Source organism: Nomascus leucogenys, chromosome 8, assembly GCF_006542625.1.
Source record: "Nomascus leucogenys isolate Asia chromosome 8, Asia_NLE_v1, whole genome shotgun sequence".
Lineage (NCBI taxonomy): Eukaryota > Metazoa > Chordata > Mammalia > Primates > Hylobatidae > Nomascus > Nomascus leucogenys.
In genome coordinates this window covers 73,024,808-73,049,245 of record NC_044388.1, presented here as the reverse complement: position 1 = coordinate 73,049,245, position 24,438 = coordinate 73,024,808, and the positions used below count along the sequence as shown (strand labels likewise).

At 43.2% G+C, this 24,438-nt stretch overlaps 1 protein-coding gene and 1 pseudogene across 1 annotated transcript in view; one reads left to right on the top strand and one right to left on the bottom strand.

The window, feature by feature from the left end:
* The window catches only part of KIAA0319 (KIAA0319 ortholog), a 103,079-nt gene that overhangs the window by 40,873 nt on the left and 37,768 nt on the right, over positions 1-24,438 (top strand). The window contains exons 2-6 of the mRNA XM_012509038.2: positions 5,284-5,443; positions 9,896-10,641; positions 17,690-17,882; positions 22,725-22,823; positions 24,079-24,176. Coding sequence (XP_012364492.2) covers positions 5,389-5,443; positions 9,896-10,641; positions 17,690-17,882; positions 22,725-22,823; positions 24,079-24,176 — 1,191 coding nt within the window. The 5' untranslated portion in view covers positions 5,284-5,388. The remainder of the gene's footprint in view (positions 1-5,283; positions 5,444-9,895; positions 10,642-17,689; positions 17,883-22,724; positions 22,824-24,078; positions 24,177-24,438) is intronic.
* LOC100599231 lies at positions 6,726-8,508 on the bottom strand (annotated as a pseudogene).

Genomic DNA, 24,438 nt, shown 5'->3' with positions numbered 1-24,438 from the left:
ATACCTTTCTGTGCTTTGCCCATTTCTGGCCCCATCTCTGGGCTCACCCCATTCCCACATCTCATTCATTCTCTGACACCAGTCCTGAGCCTTACCCCATCTCTGAATCAGTGATGTCATCACCGTCACCCAAAGAAGGGAAAGAATTCAGCTGGGGTGACGCTTCTCAGATGGCCTAGGGGTCATGCATGACCGGAAGCCTAGAGAAGGAATGAGATTGAGGAACAGGATACGGCCAGCAATATGAGGAGTTAGAAATATCCATTCTGGCCAGGCGCAGTGGCTCATGCCTGTAATCCCAACACTTTGGGAGGCCAAGGTGGGCAGATCACTTGATCTCAGGAGTTTGAGGCCAGCCTGGCCAACATGGCAAAATTCTGTCTCTACTGAAAAGTACAAAAATTAGCCAGGCATGGTGGTGGGCATCTGTAGTCCCAGCTACTCGGGAGGCTGAGGCAGGAGAATCACTTGAACCCAGGAGGCGGAGGTTGCAGTGAGCCAAGATTGCACTACTGCACTCCAGCCTGGTGATAGAGTGAGACTCTGTCTCAAAAAAAAAAGAAACATCCATTCCAACATCTCTCAGTAATTTTGTTTAAAAACCTATGTCAGAATGACCATGTTAAAATATCTGTCTTCTATAAAAATGAAATCTATAAGTGTATTTTATTAATGCAAAGGTAAGATGTGTTCAGTTTAGAAAAAAATAGAAAATACAGAGCAGAAAAGAAGCAAAAAAGGAAAAGAAAAAAAGCATGTATTATTCTCACCAGTTTTCGCCGTGGGGGCACATTTCCTTGCAGATCTTTACATGTATACAATTGATCCATGCAGAGTTTATGGAAGGATATATGGGCTTGTACTATTTATAACATTTTGAACTTGTGAAGCCTTATTTTAAAAGTTCTATTTTGTCACTGGATTAAACTTTACCTTTGATCAAAATTGTTAAAGAGCTTGACAGGCTTTCTATGTAAATTCTTTAAATATTTTCTTCCCTTTTAATGAAGACAGAAAACTACAGTGAGGTGGGCAAAAGGCAAGCAGCAGGAGAGAGCATGAGTCCATCAAGAGAACTGGGTCATGCGGAGACTGAATAATAAGTAAGGAAAGTCTTAAGCAATCCAGAGTGGAATGGACGAACTTCACAGAACTGGCATAGTGGGTGGGGATGCCACAGTGAAAGCTTGAGGTCTTGAGTATAAAGACTGACTCTGAAACTCAGCATCCTTTCCTGTAAAATGGGAATGAGAACTCCTAACTCAGAAACAGTTCCTACAAGTAGATCAAATAAGATAATATATGTGAAGGATTATTTAACCCATAAAGTACTAACTATGTATTTAAACAGCAACACTTGGCTGGGCATAGTGGCTCATGCCTATAATCCCAGCACTTTGGGAGGCCAAGGCGGGTGGATCATCTGAGGTCAGGAGTTCGAGACCAGCCTGGCCAACAGGGTGAAACCCCATCTCTACTAAAAATACAAAAATTAGCTGGGCCTGGTGGTTGGCGCCTGTAATCCCAGCTACTTGGGGAGACTGAAGCAGGAGAATCGCTTGAACCCAGGAGGAAGAGGTTTCTGTGAGCCAAGATCATACCATTGCACTCCAGCCTGGGTGACAAGAGCGAAACTCTGTCCCAAAATAAAAACAAAAACAAAAACAAAAAAGCAACACTTACAAGCTATTAGAACTGAAGGAATTTTTGATAACATCTAGTCCATATGCCTTTTAATGTTGAGGAAATGGAGACGCATTGTCTTCTTACATTAATGTACCCCCCAAAAAAGAACCTTAAATATGGTATTGAGAAGAGGAAATGCTTTTTATGCTGAGCACCTGTAATGTTTGCACTGAGATAATGACAATAAATTGCTTTCCAGGTACAATATGGTTGTGAAAGTTGTACCTTGCACAACCAAAGGCATTCACCAAAGGGGCATGGGATTGGGAATTTGGCTTATAGTTCATTTGCCAAACTGTGTTCCTTCAGAGCAGTATCTTCTCTTAGAGCTGCCTTTTCTTAATTTGCCTGAAGGTACCATATGGTACGGTGGAGGCCCAAATCTTTATCCATGGGATTCTTGACCAGTGGTCCCTGGCTGATAGCAGTGTTGCTATTCTGGGCCCCAGCACCTTGGGCAGCTGAATAAATGTCATTTCTGGGAAGCCAGTTGCTCTTCTCTTGCCCTTTGGTTAGGGAGTAGTCAATGGCTGCAGATGGAAGATGGCCAGTCTTTCCTTCCACCTCCCATCTCTAACATACTTTCCTCACTGGAAGCAAAGGGAGTTATTGGTGGCAAACCTTGCAGAACCAGGTGTTCTTCCTCTAGAGTTTTAGGCATGAATGAAATGCTTACTGTTTTCTTTCTCCATTTTACCTTATCAAAGCAGGTGTTCTGATGGCCTCAGGTCCTTTGTACTGACACAGAGGTGTTACACCCACCTCCTGACCTTACCTTAGCTCACCTTTACTCTGGTTCCTTCCTGTCCCTGGGTCTAACTCAGCCCATCTCTGGACCTTAAAGGCCCTTTTCACCTACCCAGAGCATGGCCAGTGATGGTGTTAGGCTAGGCAGCACCTGTGCTCGGTGTGGTTGATGGCAGTCCCCTACGTGCATTTCAACGGGTGGCACTCTCGTGATTTGAGTTGTTTCTCGATTAAACTCAAAAACAAGGCCTAGAACTTCCAGACACCATCTTAAGCGAATGTTATGTGTTTGATTTTGTTTGCAGGCTCCTGTCCTTTCTGGTTATTTCCTGCCCCCACTAGGCTGCCAGAGAGTTCTTAAATAACTGACTGGAGACATCTGTCAGGGTGTTTCCCTCTCTTTTTCATCCCTACAACACTTATACATTTCTAAAAGTACTGCAGTACTTCTGAAAACAGGGGTGAGGAAGAGTCTTATCCTCCTATAAGGTTTTATCCACACATCCTCTGTGTAGAGGGAGGAGGAATGAAGGGGTGAGTGGGAGAGACTGGTGTGAACTGGAACTAAAATCTAGTTTATCACAACATACCATCTTGCAACTCACAGCGGGATTCTGACACCACATTAGGAAACCTTATCTAGGTTTTTTGAACATGAACTTGTGTGTTTCCTCCTGGGAGCCTTTGTTATGTATTTGAAATAATAAGCACTTGGAGTGCAGATCCAAGTCCAGACTGCCTTGTACTGGTTCTTCTACCTTGGGCAAACCAGTTCACTTTTTTTGAACCTCAATTCTATCATCTAATGCAGAGATAATAATATGTCTGGGTTGTTGTGAAGATCACACTGAGAAAGTACCAGGCAAAAAAAAAGTGCTTATATTAACTAAATTCAATGAAATGTAAGATGCTAATGATTGTATTTAATAAAATGCATGATTATTTTAAATACCACTAAGGAAAAGAATGCTGTCGATTAAGCCAAGATTTATCACTTTCTTCTCACTTAGAATGTTTAAACAAATTGAAAGAGATTGAGGGGGTGCTTATTTAGACAAATTTTTATCATATATCATTCTTGTGCATATGTAAAAAGGAACATATAACTGACACATGAAGGTATTCCTAAATTTTCTTCCTGCCCAATAACTTGCCAATGCAGTTATTGATACCTGTTGGTTTTCCACATATTACCTGTATGCCCTCCATGAGCTTTGGGGGATGCAGCATTTCTTTTTTTCTTTTTCTTTTTTTTTTTTTGAGACGGAGTCTCGCTCTGTCGCCCAGGCTGGAGTGTACTGGCGTGATCTCGGCTCACTGCAAGCTCCACTTCCCGGGTTCACGCCATTCTCCTGCCTCAGCCTCCAGAGTAGCTGGGACTACAGGCGCCAACCACCATGCCAAGCTAATTTTTTTTTGTATTTTTAGTAGAGACGGGGTTTCACCGTGTTAGCCAGGATGGTCTCGATCTCCTGACCTCGTGATCTGCCCACCTCAGCCTCCCGAAGTGCTGGGATTACAGGCGTGAGGCACTGCGCCCAGCCGGGATGCAGCACTTCTTAAGAGAGTGCTTCATGTTGTCTTTGGGATGTTGTTCCAAGCCTCTGACTCCAGTTCTGCACAGCTGATGTGCATGCATAAACAATGCCATCCACTTCCTGCCTGGCACGTGGCCATCTGCAACTGTAGGACATCCTGATATCAGAAATGGTAAAATGTGAAAATATTTATGTGTTAGAATTCATGAAATATAGGCTGGGCACGATGGCTCACACCTGTAATCGTTGAGAGGCCAAGACGGGCAGATCACTTGAGGCCAGGAGTTCGAGACCAGCCTGGCCAACATGGCGAAACCCTGTCTCTACTAAAAATACAAAAATTAGCCGGGTGTGGTAATGTGCGCCTGTAATCCCACCTACTTGGAGGCTGAGGCACAAGAATCACTTGAACCCAGGAGGCGGAGGTTGCAGTGAGCCAACATTGTGCCACTGCACTGCAACCTGGATGATGGCGCAAGACTCTGCCTCAAAAAAAAAAAATTATGAAATACAGTAGTATGATTTATTCCATCATTATTTCATAGTTTTAGCTTTGAGAGCCTGGATATAAAAGCAGACAATGGCCAGATCAAATATAAAATAGAACTTTGACAATCCACAGCCCAGGAAACCAGTCCCTTATCTACAATAAGCAGCCTAGGAAGCCAGCCTGCTATAAGTCAGACTTGTAGGAAGCCAGATTGCTATCTCTAAAAACAATCCTGGAAGCTAAACAGTAACTTCTGTAACAATCAGCCCCGAATGACCAGGACTTGATTAATAACTAATGGCTTCCTTAATTTTTATCCCTTCTTCCAACTTTGGGCCAGTCAGAGAAAGCCAAACATGCCTCCTAACCAATTACATAGGATGCCCCACTTCTAGTGAGCCGCCTGCAGCTTCCCCCTGCAACAGCCTCCAATTAGAGCACACCTGAGGCTTTCTCTTTTTCTGCTATAAAGTTTTCCCACTCCTCTGCCTGTCTGAGTCTCTGCCAAAAACAAGTGATGGTGGCTGACTGCCTTTCTATAACAAGCTCTGAATAAATAGCCTTTGCTTTTCTCATTTGATTGGTCCTCGTTTATTTCCACAGCTTGTAAAGAGAGTAAGCGTGAAATTCTTTGGCTCTTCTTAGGAAGTATACTGGCTATTTGAACAAACGCTCTAGGTGGATGTTTGCCTGGGATGTGGCTCTGTGATGTGACCAGGACAGGCTTCCCACTGACATGAATGAATGATAGAAATAATTTTGGATGTTTCTACATTTACCTATTCTTTTCTTTCTTCCTCTTTTATGTTTTTTCCTTTGAAGTTCTTGAGGCCAAATCTGGCTCCTAAAAAACATCAAAGGAAGCTTGCACCAAACGCTCTTCAGGGCCGCCTCAGAAGCCTGCCATCACCCACTGCGTGGTGCAGAATGGCGCCCCCCACAGGTGTGCTGTCTTCATTGCTGCTGCTGGTGACAATTGCAGGTAGGGAACTACTACCCTGGAGATACCCGTGTTGGGCTTGAGTTTCTTGACTAGTGTAAGCAACTCAGATCAACCTGAGGTGAAGGTGCTGTTGGTTTGCTTTTCAATATAATTATTTTACAGGTAAAAGCATGAAAGGCAGACCTCATGCATGAGTGGTTTTCTGTAAACAGGAATTTAAGTTTATTTTTATCATGACTATTCCATGGGAAAATAAAATCACATTTCATATATACTAGGAAAACTTTATGTTTGTATATTGAAAAGAATTGCATACTAGATCTGGCTGGAAAGGCCAGACCTCCTTTTATCAGAAATCTTTATTTTCATTATACTCAGTTTGCTTATGGTGGATACACATGGCAAAAAAATCATTGGTGAGCATCATTTAAGAAGACCCATGAGTAGGCTGGGCTGGCTGAGCCCATTTGAGTATACCAAGGATTGAGGGTGGTAATATGACTAGAAAAACTGTTATGTACAGTTTGTCAAAGTGTAACAAAGCCATAATGAAGATAACCTTAGCGAGACCCTTGTTAAAATGCAGTTTCTCATGCCACACTCCAGACCTACTGAATCAGAACTCCTAGGGTTGTGGCTCTGGGACCTGGGTTTTCAGCAGCACCTGGAGATGATTCAGAAGCACCCAAATTTTGGGCAGCACCATTCTATATGATGTGAGGGCCACTCCAGAAAGTATTGCCATTGGAAAAGCCCTGTCATGACTTGTAGATCACTTACTCCCCTCCATCCATCCATCTTATTAAACTCATTGCTGCTTAGCGTGTAAGAAAAAATGTTCCCTTATTCCATCTTTAATATACTCTAGAAAATACCTTCATTAATGTTTTAGATGATGTCATTAATGTTTAGAGAGCCATATTTTTTCCCTTGCAAATCTCTACTTTTTCATTCCTTTTTGCCCTTTTCTTATGAGGTGTTCTCCCTTAATTCAAAATATCAATTCCCGAGTTATTGCATCCCAATAAATGTTATTTGCAATTTGCTCATCTTCCCTTTTTTTTTTTTTTTTTTTTTGGCAGTTGGCAGAACTAGCTGAGGGTTTATTCTGGAAAAAAACCAATTGAATTGTTTTGTGGCTGGAGGCATGGGCAAGAGGGATACCCCAGGCAGTGAACCCCGCCCCGCGAGTGGGCTGAGGGCGAGGGCTGAGCCTCAGGTGGGTCTCCTGTTCCCTATGCTCCCCTGCACCGTGGCCTCCCCCCACAGGCTCTGGGGCAGTCACAGGAGGGGGTAGGCTGGGAGGGGCTGCTGTGGCCATTCACTTGGGCAGAACATCAGAGGACTCAGACACCAGCTTCCTATCACAAATCTCGATCTTCTTCACAACCATGGCCCTGAAGGAGTTGGTGCTGCTGAAGGAGCTGGAGCACCCACCAGAGCCAAAGCTGGAGCCCAGGCTGTAGCTGAGGCCAGGGTTTGTGGGGCCTCCATAGGCTGAGCTCAGCTCAACTGAGTAGCCACTGGTGGTCTTCGTATGGATATTCATGTTCTGCATCCCAGACTCCAGCCAGCTCTCCTCGCCCTCCAGCACCTTCCTGTGGGTGACAGTCTTGATGTCCAGGGTTGGCTTGATGATCATCAGCTCCTAATACTCATGCAGCTGCCACGCCATGTCCTGCATGGCCCACTGTAGGGTGGCCTCCAGCTTGGACAGCTTGGCATTGGCATCCTTAATGGCCAGCTCCCCATGCTGCTCGGCATCCACCATGGTGGCCTCTAGGGAAGCCCTCTGGCCTTTGAGGCCCTCAGTCTCAATCTGGAGCCAGCTGATATTCTGATTCATCTCAGAGATCTCCGTCTTTGTATGATGCAGGTCATCCCTGTGCTTCCCAGCCAGCGCCTGCAGTTCCTCATACTTGACCTGGTGCAGGCTCTCAGCCCCGGCCTGGCTGCGGTTGGTAATCTCCTTGTACTGGGCCTTGACCTCAACAATGATGCTGTCCATGTCCAGGGACCAGCTGTTGTCCATGGACAGCACCACAGATGTGTCCCAGATCTGGGACTGCAGCTCCTAGATCTCCTCTTCATACAGCTGCCTGAGGAAGTTGATCTTGTTATTCAGCCCTTCCAGGCAAGACTCCTCCAGCTTTACCTTGTTCACGTAAGCTTCATCCACATCCTTCTTGATGAGGACAAATTCATTCTCCGTCGCTTAAATTAGTTATTTATTTATTTTTTGAGATGGAGTCTCACTCTGCCACCCAGGCTGGAGTGCAATGGCATGATCTCGGCTCACTGCAACCTCTGCCTCCTGGGTTCAAGCAATTCTCCTGCCTCAGCCTCCCGAGTAGCTGGAATCACAGGCACCCGCCACTATGCTCAGCTAATTTTTGTATTTTTAGTACAGACAGGGTTTCACCGTGTTGGTCAGGCTGGTCTTGAACTCCTGTCCTCAGGTGATCCACCTGCCTTGGCCTCCCAAAGTGTTGGGATTACAGGTGTGAGCCACTGCGCCCAGCCTTCTGTAAAATTATTGATCTTGTCCTTGTACTTGTTCTTGAAGTCCTCCACCAGCCCTGGTGTGTTGCCAAACTCGGCCTCCAGCTTCAGCTTTTCCTGGCCCAGCATGTCCAGCTGCTGCCAAAGGTTGATGTAGCTCTTGAACATGTAGTCCACATTCATCTAAACTGTCTTCTGCTGCTGCAGGAGGCTCCAGCTGGTCTGCAGTACCTTGTTCTGCTGCTCCAGGAACCATACCTTGTTGATAAAGAAGACAAACTTGTTGTTGATGGTCTTGACCTGCTCCTTCTCCTGGGTGCACATGGCCTGGATGTTGGGGTCCACCTCCAGCTTAAGGGGGCTCAGCAAGCTCTAGTTGACTGTGATGGCTGTGATGCCCTCATACCACTGGTCCCGCCATAGCCTCCACCCAGACCCATACTGGTGCCCAGGCCACCTTGGAAGCTGCTGCTGCTGCCCACTCAAGAGAAGCTCAAGGAGCTGATGCTGGCACCAGACCCGCTTGTGTAGGAGTGGCTGCTGAAGGCCCAGGGGCCAGAGGTAGACACCTTGTAGGACTTATGGGTCACCTTGATGGACATGGTGGAGGCAGGAGGGCTGAACCAGGTGGAGATTCAAGACAGTGCAGATGCTTCTAGGTGCTTTTTTTTTTTTTTTTTTTGAGATAGGGTCTTGCTCTGTCACCCGGGCTGGAGTGCAGTGGTGCCATCATGGCTCACTACAGCCTCAACCTCCTGGGCTTAAGTAATCCTCCCATGTTGGCCTCCCAAAGTGCTGGGATTACAGGTGTGAACTATCACACTCAGCCTTCTCTTTTTTACCTTTATAGAGGCTAACCAGTGATTTTATTAATTTGTCAACAATCATCAAGTAACTAGTATTCCCACAGATTGGGCTAGGATTTATAGAGTGTACAAACATAGGCGACAGGTTCCCTGGTCTCCAGTTTGATAGAATAGCTTTCTAGAGTGTCTCTAATAGATTCTGAAGTAATTATGGCAACTTGGACCAAATGAAGAATGATTTAGTTGTTGGGAGCCCCACCTTCTCAAACTTCTTTATTTAGCATTAAGATCTTTGCTTTTAAGGTATGTATATCTAAACAGCCCCCATTCAGGTGATTTTTTGCAGAACAAAGGAACGGTGCACTCCAGAGGTGTGCCAAGGAATCCACCACCTCCAGCCACACTGAAAACTGCCCTAAGCTTTGAGTTGGAGGCTTCTGCCTTACAAAGGTCTCCTTGCCTCCTTGTGACAGTTTGCTTCCCTGTCAATTTATCCACCATTAAAATAGCCTGTGAGACTTAAAATCAATTAACAATAAAACAAAGACATGATGCTATTTTGTAAAGTAAACTTGTATAATTGAATTTTATGTGAGGAACAAAGTATTATAAATAATATAAATATAATGTAGAAGAATGTTTCTGTTAAGTAAATGGAGTGAAACTGTATGAAAAAATAACAAATGGAGGGAAGGGTGCATGGATAGGTGTAAGAATCTCTGGATGGATGAGTGGGTGGATGGGTGGAGGGATGGAGTGATGGATGGATGAGTGAAAAGGTAGAAGAATAGAAAGATGGATGGATGGATGGGAGGATGGATAGATGGATGGGTGGATGGATGGATGGATGGATGGAAAAGTAGAAGGGTAGATGGGTGAGTATGTGGGTGAAAGGATGGATAGATGGATGGGTAGAAAGGTGGAAAGACAGGAGGAAAGATGGGTGGATGAATGGAAGGATGAGTGGATGGAAGATGAATGAGTGGGTGGGAAGGTAGGAGGATGAATGTATGGATGGATGGTTTGATGGATTGCTGTGATCTTTCTGTGGGAAATGCTGATTGTTTATTTGCTTGCCAGACTGGCCAGGGATTGAGAAGACTCCCTTTTCCTGGTTTCTTAAGCTGGAGGTGCTTCCCTGTGATATGCCTCTTTCCCTCATTAGAAACTGCTTTGTTTAAAGGTTGTGCCTGTAAGCAGTGCAGCGAGGGGAGGACATATTCCAATGCAGTCATTTCGCCTAACTTGGAAACCACCAGAATCATGCGGGTGTCTCACACCTTCCCTGTCGTAGACTGCACGGCTGCTTGCTGTGACCTGTCCAGCTGTGACCTGGCCTGGTGGTTCGAGGGCCGCTGCTACCTGGTGAGCTGCCCCCACAAAGAGAACTGTGAGCCCAAGAAGATGGGCCCCATCAGGTCTTATCTCACTTTTGTGCTCAGGCCTGTTCAGAGGCCTGCACAGCTGCTGGACTATGGGGACATGATGCTGAACAGGGGCGCCCCCTCGGGGATCTGGGGGGACTCACCTGAGGATATCAGAAAGGACTTGCCCTTTCTAGGCAAAGACTGGGGCCTAGAGGAGATGTCAGAGTACTCAGATGACTACCGGGAGCTGGAGAAGGACCTCTTGCAACCCAGTGGCAAGCAGGAGCCCAGAGGGAGTGCCGATGACACGGACTGGGGCCTACTGCTGGGCAGCGAGGGGGGCTTCAACTCCTCTGCTGGAGACAGCCCTGCGGTGCCAGCGGAGATGCAGCAGGACCCCAAGCTCCATTACCTGAATGAGTCGGCTTCAACCCTTGCCCCAAAACTCCCTGAGAGAAGTGTGTTGCTTCCCTTGCCGACTACTCCATCTTCAGGAGAGGTGTTGGAGAAAGAAAAGGCTTCTCAGCTCCAGGAACAATCCAGCAACAGCTCTGGAAAAGAGGTGGGTGTGTTCAGGATGTGCTTGGGGGTGGGATGGGCTGAGTGGGGCAGACCGTAGGAGGGGCTGAGTTTCAGGAGCCGGGCAACTCATTCAGGCTGTATGAGCTTAAGGAGGTTCAACCTAAGGGCACCTGTCTCAGGTGGTGGCAAGATTCTGTCACTGTCTCTGTCTCTCAGAGATTTCTAGGAAGCGGAACATCTCATTCCTTTGCTATGCCTCCATGGCCAGGCTGTTAAAAAGAACAAATAGTTCTGCCTTCACGAGTCAGCCAGCTCATGATGACTTAGCACTTCTCCTTAGAAATGCCTCTAGCGATTTTTTTTTTTTCTTTTTGAGACGGAGTCTCGCTCTGTCGCCCAGGCTGGAGTGCAAGTGGCCTGATCTCAGCTCACCGCAAGCTCCACCTCCCGGGTTCATGCCATTCTCCTGCCTCAGCCTCCCGAGTAGCTGGGACTACAGGTGCCCACCACCACGCCCGGCTAATGTTTTTGTATTTTTAGTAGAGACAGGGTTTTACCATATTAGCCAGGATGGTCTAGATCTCCTGACCTCGTGATCCACCCGCCTCGGCCTCCCAAAGTGCTGGGATTACAGGCGTGAGCTACCATGCCCAGAGACTCTAGCGATATTTAAGGCAAAAGGAGATGGTATAGAAGTTCCTGGGGCCAGCACATACACCCAGGGGCTTTGAAAACCCTAGTAGCTTTCTTCAAGACCCAACAGGTGCTTTGGCTGCTAGAAACTCAACATGGCATCATGAACAATTGGATAGGATGAGAGAGATATGAAGGAGAGAACTTAAGCGTCATAAAACGTTCCATGAAAAAGCTCAGGTGAGAAAAGAATGAGGGTCACTGCAGTGGAGTGATTTCAAAAGCAGACGGAAAGCCTAAGTGTTAATGGCAGGAGGTCAGGGAGACACACAATGAGAACTGTGTGGTGAGGAGAGGGTAGTTGGAGAGCTCAGAGGCTGCTTGTTTGGAAACTGGTCAGGACTTGAGAATGTGGTGAGCATGTTGATCAGAGGAAGCTGAGTATAGGTGGAAATAAGGTAAAAAAAAAAAAAAAAAAAAAAAAAAGCTGGGAGTACTTTAAGAATTTTTTAAAGGAAAAGTTTTCCTTTTTTAGATTCCAGTACTTATGTTAGAATAAGTGAGGAATGCCGGATTGAATTGACTATACATTATAATCTCAACCATGAAAAATTGTTTAAAAAGGTCCAGAAGTCATTTTTAAGTGGTTTTTTTTTTTTTTTTTTTGAGACAGAGTCTTGCTCTGTCGCCCAGACTGGAGTACAGTGGCATGATCTCGGCTCACTGCAACCTCTGCCTCCTGGGTTCAAGCGATTCTCCTGCCTCAGCCTTCCAAGTAGCTGGGACTACAGGTGTGCACCACCATGCCCGGCTAATTTTTGTATTTTTTAGTAGAGATGGGTTTTCACTATGTTGGTCAGGCTGGCCTCGAACTCCTGACCTCAAATGATACGCCCACCTCGGCCTCCCAAAGTGTTGGGATTACAGGCGTGAGCCACCATGCCCAGCCAAGATTTAATCAGAAGGTTTTTTTCTGCTTATATTTTTCTGAATTTTGAAGTGTCTATATTTTTCCGTACTTATAATTGGATTAAAATGAAAAAACTTTCTTTTTTTTTTTTGAGACAGAGTCTCACTCTGTCACCCAGGCTGGAGTGCAGTGGCGTGGTCTCGGCTTACTGCAACCTCTGCTGCCCAGGTTCACGTGATTCTCCTGCCTCAGCCTCCTGAGTAGCTGAGATTACAGACACCTGCCACCACGCCTGGCTAATTTTTGTATTTTTAGCAGAGATGGGGTTTCACCATATTGGTCAGGCTGGTTTTGAATTCCTGACCTCATGATCCACCCGCCTTGGCCTCCCAAAGTGCTGGGATTACAGGCGTGAGCCACTGCACCTGGCCTGAAAAAACTTTCAATTAAAAATAATCTGAAAGTATTAGAGATTAACCATGTTCTTTATTCATATCAGTAAATATTAAAATAATTTACTCTCATGTTGCCAAGTCATTTACTTCCTGGTTTATACAGATGGAACTCTCTGAAATCAAGCTCTATCAAAAATCTTTTGGTTCATTAGTTCTTTGAGGTTGGTTTTGTTAAAAGATAATTATTCAGGGCCGGGCGTGGTGGCTCATGCCTGTAATCCCAGCACTTTGGGAGGCTGAAGCGGGTGGATCACGAGGTCAGGAGATTGAGACCATCCTGGCTAACATGGTGAAACCCCATCTCTACTAAAAAATACAAAAAATTAGCCAGGCGTGGCGGCAGGTGCCTGTAGTCCCAGCTACTCTGGAGGCTGAGGCAGGAGAATGGGGTGAACCCGGGAGGTGCAGCTTGCAATGAGCCGAGATCGCACCACTGCACTCCAGCCTGGGCGACAGGGCGAGACTCCGTCTCAAAAAAAAAAAAAAAAAAAAGATAATTATTCAAATAGGTGAAATTGTGAATTGTTTAGATATAGAATGAACATGTGTTAGAGATTTTATTCTACTCATTAATCACTGAAGGAACTAGATTATAATAATCCTACAAGAAAACCTGAAGAACAGGCACATTCATAGGTTAAAAAATATATTGAAATGAGTGTGCAAACAGAGGCAAAACTGGGTTTCCAGTGAGGAAAGGAGGGAATTCAGTTGAAACTCTAGCAGACAGGAGAATTTACATGTCTATAGACAAGAATTATTTTCCATTTTTATCATTTTTATGACCTATAACTTACAGAGTTGTAAAAATAGCTCAAATACAAGAACGACTAGAGTCAGATAACCTGGAGAGGTATCCAGTAGATAATTTTTTTTATTTATTTTTATCTTATTTTAATTTTTTGAGACAGGGTCTCACTTTGTCACCCAGGCTGGAGTGGAGCAGCGTGATCTCAGCTCACTGCAGCCTCGACCTCCTGGGCTCAGGCAGTCCTCCCAACTCAGCCCCACAAGGTAGCTGGGACTACAGGCATGTGCTGCCACACCCAGCTAATTTTTATGTTTTTGGTATAGATGGGATTTCACCGTGTTGCCCAGGTTGGTCTCAAACTCCTGAGCTCAAGTGATCTGCCTGCCTTGGCCTCCCAAAATGCTAGGATTACATATGTGAGCCACCTTGCCCCACCGATAACATGCTGCTTTCCATTGAAATACAAATTTTCCTCTAAAGTACATTAGATTTGTAGACAATCTCTGAATAAGTGTTCATAAAAATTAATGCATAGCATAATAAGAAATCATTTACTCAAGTCCAATACTCTGATGCACAACTGTAATCCCAGCTACTTGGGAGGTAGAGGTAGGAAAATTTCTTGAGCCTACGGGTGAGAGACCAGCCTGGGCAACACGGTGAGACCCCATCTCTTAAAACAAAAAGAAGGAAAAGAAACATTATTTCATTCTGATGCAGTGCAAAGTTTGGAATTGATGACAGAAACTAAGATCTTTTCTCTCACCAAAAAATTATGTAAAATAGTTCAATTGTATTTGGTAAAGGTATCTAGAAAATTCAATGGGGAAAGAATAGTATTTTCAACAAATGGTGTTAGGACAACTGGATATTTACATGCAAAAGAATGAATTTAGACCCCTATCTCATACCTTATTTTTAAAAAATTAACTCAAAATGGACCAACAATCTCAATATATGAGTTAAAACTATAAAAGACATGGAAGAAAACTCAGCATAAATCTTTGTAAACTTGGGCTAGGCAATTCTTTCTTAGTACATCAAAAGCATAGCAATAAAATAGAAAAATGGTAAATTTGAATTAATCGAAAGTAGAAACTTTGGTATTTAAGATGACAACATCAAAAAAGTAAAGCTTTCTTGATGGAATAAATATACCATAAAATGGGATCAATATACCATAAATATTGTATACTGAATATATAAATAACTCTTATAACTTAATAATAAAAAGACAAATAACCCAACTCAAACATGGGCAAAGGATCTGAATAGAATTTCTCCAAAGATCATAGAAGAATAGCCAAGAAACACATGAAAAGATGCTCAGCACCATTAATCTTTAGGGAAGTGCAAGTCAAAACTGCAATGAGATACCACTTCACATCTACTAGATGGCTAGAGTAAAAACTAAAAATACATAATAAGTGTTAGTAAGGATGCAGAGAAATTGGAACTCTCATACACTGCTGGTGGGAATGTGAGATGTTGCAGCCACTTTGGTTTGTTTTTGATTTTTGTTTTTTAAGAGACAGGGTCTTCTTCCGCACCCAGGTCAAAATGCCGCGGTGCAGCATGGCTTACTGCAACCTTAAACTCCTGGCCTCCAGTGATTCTCTCACCTCAGCCTCCTGAGTAGCTGGGACCACAGTGCCCAGCTAATTTTTTCATTTTTATTTTTGTAGAGATAGAGTCCACTCTGTTGCCCAGCCTGGTCTCAGTCTCCTGGGCTTAAAGAATCCTCCCCGCTTTGTCCTCCTAAAATGCTGGGATTATAGGTGTGAGCAATTATGCCTGGCCCCAGTGTAGCTGCTTTGGAAGACAGTCTTGCATTTCCTCAAAATGTTAAATGTAGAGTTACCATATGACCCAGGAATTCCACTTCTGGGTATTTACACGAGAGAAAGAAAACATGTCCATATAGAAACTTGTACATGAATGTTCATAACAGTACTATGCATAAAATAGTGCCATTGAATAGGGTATCTAGGAAAAATAAATCAAGATCAAACTTGTAGAGGATAAAGGACATTTTTTGCTACTGTGTTTTCCTGTGGACGAGACCAGAGAAATCACCTAAAACAAGTTGTTTTAAAGTAAATGAGTAGAGAACATAGAAACAAGAGCCATTTGAAACTTCTGCTGACGAGGCCCAGGTTAACTTGAAGGTCGAAATGGGTGACGCTGGTGCTCAGTGGCTTCCATAGAGGATTGATCTTTCTTTGGAGGGGTTTGTCAGAGAGGACCTTGTGTCCTGATGACTTAGTGAGGAGTTCTGTGGTGGAGGTTGTGGGTGGATTACTGAATAGTGAAGGGAAGAATTGGCATGTGATTCCAGCCTGGAGAGGCAGCATGGTGGAAAAGTGAATGTTTTAGAGAAGAGCAGGATAAGAGTTTTCTTCCCCTTCAGCCATTTCTGGCTTAGTGAAACCTTGGCCCAAGGTGCCTTAATTTCCCTGACCGCTGTCTACCTTCATTCTTGATTTCAACTTGGCAATAATTTTTCAGGACTTGATTAAAAAAAAATTCAATTCATCCTATGGGATTTGCAGAGGCCCAGTATAAAATGTTATGGACACCTATTCCGCAGCCCTGGTTTGCAGTAATTCTGAATTTCATGCTATTCTTAGCACAGATTCAATGAACAGCTTAATCCATAGCACTCACTTCACAAACCCAGATGCCTGACAATTCAATTAAATCAAACATCTTAAAATTATTTAGTAAACCCACTACCTGATTTTTAAAATGTTGGTCAATTGGTTTCTCTTAGTTTGATCAATACAGCTTAATTTCATTATTTCGTCTTTTTTTTTTTTTTGATTTGGTTCTGGAAATTTAGTTGCAGAAGGTTTCACCAGTTGCCTAGTAAATATCTGGAACCCAGCAGGGGCTCAGTTACTATTAGTAGTGATATAAGTGATCATACCTCCAAGCACAAAATGTATGCAATATCTTTATGGACTTTTCTCAACTGTAGAAAAGAGTAGTTGTCTCTTCAATTAGCACCACTGGCCCCTTCTCTGATTTACATTTGAATTATAGCTTTTTTTTCTGTGAGTTTCTCACTGCACATGGCCCCTGTGGGCCTTCTATATTCTTAGTCTAAGAGTTTTACTTACCTGGCCCCACACAGTTACTGACTAAAAGTCTCAGAAGATATTTTATTATCATATTATGAGACTTTTCCCTCCAGCACACACTGTTTAGTTTAAGAACTTTAATTTGGCTAACTCTGTAACTTTATCAGTTAAACATAATGGATAAAATGAATAAAGATGACTTACTCTAGAAGCCTATTTACTATTGAATTATTTGATTGTCTTCAATTGTTGCTTTAGTGATTGTCTTAGCTTGTGCTGCTGTAACAAAACACCATTGTAGTAGTCCATTCTTACACTGCTATAAAGACATACCCAAGACTGGTTAATTTATAAAGGAAAGAGGTTTAATTAACTCACAGTTCCACATGGCTGGGGAGGCCTCAGGGAATTTACAGTCATGGCAGCAGGTGAGAGAGCAAGCAGGGGAAATGCCAGATGCTTATAAAACCACCAGATCTCGTGAGAACTCACTCACTATCATGAGAACAGCATGGGGGGAAACCGTCCCCATGATCCAGTTACCTCCATTTGGTCTCTCCCTTGACACGTGGGGATTATAATTCAAGATGAGATTTGGGTGGGGGCACAAAGCCTAGCCATATCAGCCATGAACTGGGTGGCTTAAACAACAGACATTTATATCTCACAGAACTGAAGTTTGGAGGTCTGAGATCAGGATGCCAGCAGGGTTGGGTTCTTGGTGAGGGTTTCTTGATTTATAGGTAGTAGTCATCTTTTTGCTGTGTCCTTACAAGGAGGAAAGAGAACTAGCTAGCTCTTTCTCCTCTACTTATAAGGACACCAGTCCCATTTATAAAGGCGTTACCCTCATAATCTAATTACTTCCCAAAGGTCCTGCCTCCAAATACTATTACATTGAGGGTTAGGATTTCAACAAATGAATTTTGGAGGGTGGAAGGAGGTGTGGGGCAGAAACATTCGGTCCATTGAACTGATCAGTTTAGGGGCTACTACAATTACTTTTTCATTCTTTGAGTGTTTGTGTGAGTTCACCTATATTAATTGTCCAACCCACAGTTGCCTTATATTTCTAATAGACAGCAAAGAGATTACTTGAGAGAGATGGTCTAGAGTTCCTGAGTTTTGCAATATTATTCATGGTTTTTCAAACATTACCAAAGCTAATTTATGAAAAAGGTTGGTAACATTGAGTTGCTTAAAGAGTTGAACTGTTTTTTTTTTATAACAATTTATCCTTGTAATTGATCTCATAGGTTCTAATGCCTTCCCATAGTCTTCCTCCAGCAAGCCTGGAGCTCAGCTCAGCCACCGTGGAGAAAAGCCCAGTGCTCACAGTCACCCCGGGGAGTACAGAGCACAGCATCCCAACACCTCCCACTAGCACAGCCCCCTCTGGGTCCACCCCATCTGAGCTACCCATATCTCCTACCAGTGCTCCCAGGACAGGTAACTTTTAAAAAAATACAATTTCAAGAAATGTACTGAAGACAGGCTGTAGAATTTGGTAGTGACAACTTTTAAAGTTTACTCATTTCCTCCAGGCACATTTTTGAGCATCTATCATGTGTCAGAAACGGTGCTGCATACTGGGAATAAAAAGATGAATAGGACATTCTCTTTTCCCTCAGGGACTCCATAGTCCAGGAGAGGAGACTGACAGGTAAAGAGGTGGTTCTGATACAATATGGTAAGTGATTTGAGAAGCTGCTGTGGGAGCAGAGGGGCACCCTGATCCACTAGGAGGGTCCGGGGATGCCTTTCCAGAGGAGACGATGCTAGGATAGAGTCAGCCAGCAAAAATGGCATTGGTCTGTTGTTCAAGTGGAGGGAGAAACATGTGTCATAACAATAGTGATCATTGTATTTACCGAGCACTTACAGAGTGCCAGGCAATATGCTCAGTGCTTCCCATCCATCATCTCTCACTCATTGCCTGTGCAAGAAAACAGAAGTACAAGAGCTCATGGGACATTGCAGAAGAACTGTAAGGGATTCAGTATGGCTGGAACCGGAGTGGTAAGCAGGACAAGAACTGGAAAGATCATGTATTTTGTGCTAAAGATTCTGCACTTTACTGGATGAGTATAGAGAATCCCTGAATGGTTTTAAGCAGGAAAGCAAAATGATCAGATTTGTATTAAGAAATAGTGTGGGATGAGCCCAGTGGCTCCCGCCTGTAATCCCAGCCCTTTGGGAAGCCCAGGCAAGCAGATCATGAGGTCAGGAGTTCAAGACCAGCCTGGCCAACATGGTGAAACCCCATCTCCACTAAAAATACAAAAAAATTCACTGAGCGTAGTGGCACACACCTGTAATCCCAGCTACTTGGGAGGTTGAGGCAGGAGAATTGCTTGAACCCGGAGGCAGAGGTTGCAGTTAGCTGAGATCGCTCCACTGCACTCCAGCCTGGGCAACAGAGCAAGACTGTCTTGAAAAAAGTAAAAAATGAATAAAAAGGGACCAGGTGCGGTGGCTTACTCCTGTAATCCCAGCACTTTGGGAGGCCGAGGTGGGTGGATCATGAGGTCAGGAAATCGAGACCATCCTGGCTAACACAGTGAAACCCCATCTCTACTAAAAACACAAAAAATTAGCCAGACGTGGTGGCAGGCACCTGTAGTCCCAGCTACTCGAGAGGCTGAGGCAGGAGAATGGCGTGAACCTGGGAGGCGGAGCTTGCAGTGAGCCGAGACTGCACCATCGCACTCCAGCCTGGGAGACAGAGCGAGACTCCGTCTCAAACAAAAAAAAGAAAATAGTGTGAAGTTGATTAGAGGCAGCAAGATCCATGAAAAGGCTATGGTGAATGGTTGCAGACATGGAGGGAAGGAACCAGATTTAGGAGACAGGAAGGGAGCAGATTCACAAAGATTTGATAAGTGATTGAATGTAAGGATGTGAAGAAAGACGATGCTAAGACATATGAAAATACAGAACTAAAATTAGATGAGCAGTTGGGCTGAAGATAAAGGATTACGAGTCATCAGTGTGGAGGTGATAGTTGGAGACATGGGGGACATAGGAGATCATCCAGGGAGGGGGGGGTGAGCTGAGGAGAGGCCTGAGGACTGGAACTTTGGGGACATCATTGTATAAGGAGCTGGAAGTGCAGAAGGAGCCTACAAAACTGATCGGGTCGTTGTGCCAGAGAGGTGGGAGATAAAGAGGAAAGCTAGAGGGAGAGAGTTCTATCGAGGAGGACACAATAATTTTCCATCTACCCTTCTAAGTTCTAGGCTAGTGCCCCTGTAACAAAAGATAGATTAACAAGAGAAAAAAAAAACAAGTTTATAACATGTATATCTTACCTATACGTGGGAGATACCCAGGGAAATCTCAAAGAGGTTTATTATATTATATAAGCCTGGAACTCTGGCTTATATAGCATCTTGAACAAAAACAAGGAAAGAAGATTGTGGGGGAAGGCAAGTGGCCAAAGGTGCCCAGAATAAGCAAAGTAAGCAAGAGTGAGGTTTATTATGCAGATTTGTCAGGACCTTCTCTATGGATGTGGATCTCTTGGAATGTAGTCACCCTTCTCTTACTGGTCTAGAAGGAGAGACACCCTTACAAATGGAGATTTCCTTTATAGATATAAATTCCCCTTACAAAGGAGTAACTTCTACTCTGTTTTCAGAGCTCCTCTTGGTCTGCTGTTTCTTTAAAAAAAAAACACAGCTCAAAATAATCCTTATATAAAAGAGTTATAGTTGTAATGGCATATTCTAGTTTCCTACAGTCTGTGAACCAAAAGTATCTGAGAGAGGTCTCAATCAATTTAGAAAGTTTATTTTGCCAAGGTTAAGGACTCACCAGTGACACAGCCTCAGGAGGTCCTGATGACATGTACCCAAGGTGGTTTTTTTGTTTGTTTTGAGACAGAGTCTTGCTTTGTGGTCAGGCTGGAGTGCAGTGGCGTGACCTTGGTTCACTGCAACCTCTGCCTCCGAGGTTCAAGCGATTCTCCTGCCTCAGCTTCCTGAGTAGCTGGGATTACAGGCACCCACCACCATGCCCGGCTGATTTTTATATTTTTAGTAGAGACAGGGTTTCTCTGTGTTGGCCAGCCTGGTCTCAAACTTCTGACTTCAAGTGATCCACCTGCCTCGGCCTCCCAAAGTACTGGGATTGTAGGTGTGAGCCACTGTGCCTGGTCACCTTGGTTTTATACATTTTAGGGAGAGATAAGACATCAATCAGTATGTGTGAGATGTACATTGGTTGGGTCCAGAAAGGCATGACAACTGGAAGGGGATCTTTCAGGTCATAGGTAGATAAGAGACAAATATTGCATTCTTTTGAGTCTTTGATCAGTCTTTCACTGAATACACAATTTACTTGTGAGAGGAGGTAAAGGAATAGTCACTTATGCCTTGTCTGGCTCAGTGAATCTGTATTTTTCCGTAAACAATAGGGCAGAGGAAGCAATTAGATATGCATTTGTCTCAGGTGAGCAGAGGGATGACTGAGCTCTGTCCTTTCCCCCATCCCCTGCACCTGTGAAGATAAGCTATTGATTTACATTGCCAGGATGAAAATCAACAAAACTGTTTTAGGGCAAAGATCTTGAGGCCCACAAGGAATTTCTTGTGGGCAAATTATAAGGGAGGCATATAGCTTTTTTTTTTTTTTTTTTTTTTTTTTTTTTTATCTTTTTAGGTATCTTGTTTAGGAATAAAATGAGATGCAGGTTTGCCTGACACAGTTCCCAGCTTGAGTTTTCCCTTTGGCTTAGTGATTTGGGGGTCCTGAATTTATTTCCCTTTGACAAATCATATTTTGGGGTGGCACGTTCTGGTCTCCTGTAGTTCCAAAAGGGAACACCTATCAAAGCTCCACGTGTTGCAGAGGCTGTGGTGAGGATTGCAAAGCTTCCATTAGATTTTCCAATAAGGAAGTTATTAGAATATGCAAGACCTAAGCATCATGTTTCCTGAGCTTTTCTGTGGGCGATGTATTTTGGAGATTACTCTCTCTTACTTTTGTATTTACTTTGATCCTGAGCTTCCATAGAGAGAAAGATAATAGTGGAAGAGAAGCTGCGTAGTATATGGAAAAAGAAACTGGCTTGGGAGTTTGGCCCAGGATCTTTGGGTTTTAATAGAACCTACTGCATACAGTTGTAATGAGGATTAAATGAATTGACCATTTTAAAGCCCTTGGGGCAATGCCTGGCACAGTTTAATCTGGTATATAAGTGTTTGTTGAAATAAATACATTTAAATTAATTAAATATTGGTGGACCTATTGCTAATTACCATACAGCCTTGGACAACTTTGCTTTTCTAGGATTTAATTTCCCCATCTATAACATGATAGGTTTGGGTCAATGTGCCTTCTAGGTCTACAGCTGGTGACTTTCAGGATAAAGAGTTAGTGAAAATGACAAGAGAGGAGCCAGCAAAGCCACTGAGAGCCTCTGCAGCTGATCTAGGAGGCACTCGAGGGACTGAGGAGTGAGAGGAGGGGAGTGGATTAAGTGAACGACCGTCTGACATCTCCTTGCAGCTGATCCCTCTGGAGAGCACTCAGCTTTTTTTTTTTTTTTTTTTTTTTTTTTTTTAATCTTTGCTTTTCTCTGTGTAGTATCTGGACATATCACAATATATTTTACAAGTGAAACTAATGTCCAATGGAGTCAAACCGATAGAATTTATGAATATATCAATGTAATCTGGTTATAGAGAAAGTAAACAAGTATTGTTCTGAATGCTTCCTTGGTGGCTAAGCACTTTGATAAGAGTTAATGTTCCTGCTGCTTAAGTTAAAATAGGCTTTTTATATTGAGGGTGACTGGATTTTGTCTTGGAAAGTTTCCAAGTACAAGGCCATTAGCAGTAATTCATGAGGCTACTATCAGAACTGAGTGGAGTGTGACTAATGAGACAGAAACACTTAGCATTACAGTCAATCTTTTTATAACTAAAAATAGCTCACACCAGGGCGTCAAGAAAAGCTGGTAGCAAGGGAGAAAATGGACCCAATCCACAGTTGCGTGAAACAGGTTTCACGCAACTCTTGTCACTCAATACATTGCTCAGTCAATTTGAATCATTATTTTTGTCACAGTGCCAACTCATACTTGTGGTTTAAAACCCTGTACTATAATATAGTGTACAGTTCAATTTCTAGCCAGAGCAAAAACGTGCCTTAGCTAAAATCTTATGAAGAACTATTACAAAAACATGTTATTTTAATTTATGGATACCAAAAACAGATCTAGTGTAGAGCAGTAATGTAACATATTATATTATATAATTGCATGTATTATTTCTAATTGACTTTTAGTGAAAGAACTTACGGTATCGGCTGGAGATAACCTAATTATAACTTTACCCGACAATGAAGTTGAACTGAAGGCCTTTGTTGCGCCAGCGCCACCTGCAGGTGAGAGTTTAACCTTCCTCCCTGACCACTAGGAAGTGGGGTGTTTTTCTTCAGCAGGTCCTTACAGGCTATTTACAACGCCGATTCTTTTTCACAGCATTGCACGACGTCACAAAGGTGGAAGCCAAGACTTTGATTATCCTTAAGCATCGACATTTGTTGAAATAGTTTCAAATGGAGTAAGAATCTAGGAAATTAAATACAGTATATATCGTTTAATTGGTCAGGATGGAAAGTCATAAATTTCTGATGATGCAAAGCAGATCAGGAGAGGTTGCCATGTACCAGTTCCTGACCTGTGATAACCCATAGAACCTGGGAGGATTCCACCGGGATGAGAGGGAAGTGGCATGCACCCATAGGTTTGTTTGCAGATACTGTGGCGTTGACAGTCACGGCTCTCAGGTTCTCAGGATGCCTCACACCAGCTGCTCAAAAAAATTTATTCAAAATGCTCTTTCTTCTACTTGTCCAGTGCTCTACCATTCAATGAGCATTTGACCTGGGACCTGTGGCCTGTCAAATGCATTGTTTTTAAGGTAGACTCATTCTTAAGGTGTTTGACTATTTCTCATTCAGGTTAGTTCCTTAATTCATTTTTTTCTCCACCACATATTGGTCAAAATTTTGTACACAGAGATGATAATACTTGACATTTGCATTTTAATCCTTTGAGATGAGGTACCTTATATTTTAACTACTAATATCTGAAGCTGGGAGACAGTTTCATCTTAACATAGACATGTTTATACTCTGTTTTTGTGTCATTAAATAAACCCCTACAACAGATCAAATGAATTGAAATCTCCTTGCCTTTTGTTAAAAAGAGAAAAGCGCAATGGATTATACTATGTTAAAACTGACATGGATAGTCAGATGTGGCCCCCTAGGAAAAAACTCATCAAATACTAATGGTTAAATCAGGGAGGTTTTATTTTTGTTAACTTTATACATTTTAAACATTTCCTGTAAGATGTATGTTTTTATAACAAAAAAAGAAATGTTACATTAAGAAGATACATGTTATTCTTTACTTGGCTGATAGTTGAAAGTCAAGTTCATAAGATGATAGCAAGAGTGAGGGAATAAAAACAAATAAACAAAAAAAATATGTAAGTTAAAAAAAAGAAAGCTGAGTTGAGTATAGCTAAGGTAATCTGCACTGGTGGTTTAAAGGCTGTCATCTTCCCTCTGCCCAGGTTATCTAGTGTCCTCTCAGAATTTATAACTACTCATATTTATTTTTTGCTCTCAGAAACAACCTACAACTATGAATGGAGTTTAATAAGCCACCCTATAGACTACCAAGGTGAAATAAAACAAGGACACAAGCAAACTCTTAACCTCTCTCAAGTAAGTAACTGGAGACTGCTTGTGTCTAACAGCACAGCATAACGGCATAGAGCTCAGTTAATACCTTCTTAGCTACTGAACCCAAATGTCTTTCTTTTTTTTTTGGAGACAGAGTCTTGCTCTGTTGCCTAGGCTAGAGTGCAGTAGCGCAATTACAGCTCACTGCAACCTCTGCCTCCTGGGTTCAAGTGATTCTCCTGCCTCAGCCTCCCAAGTAGCTGGGATTACAGGTGCACGTCACCATGCCCAGTTAATTTTTTTG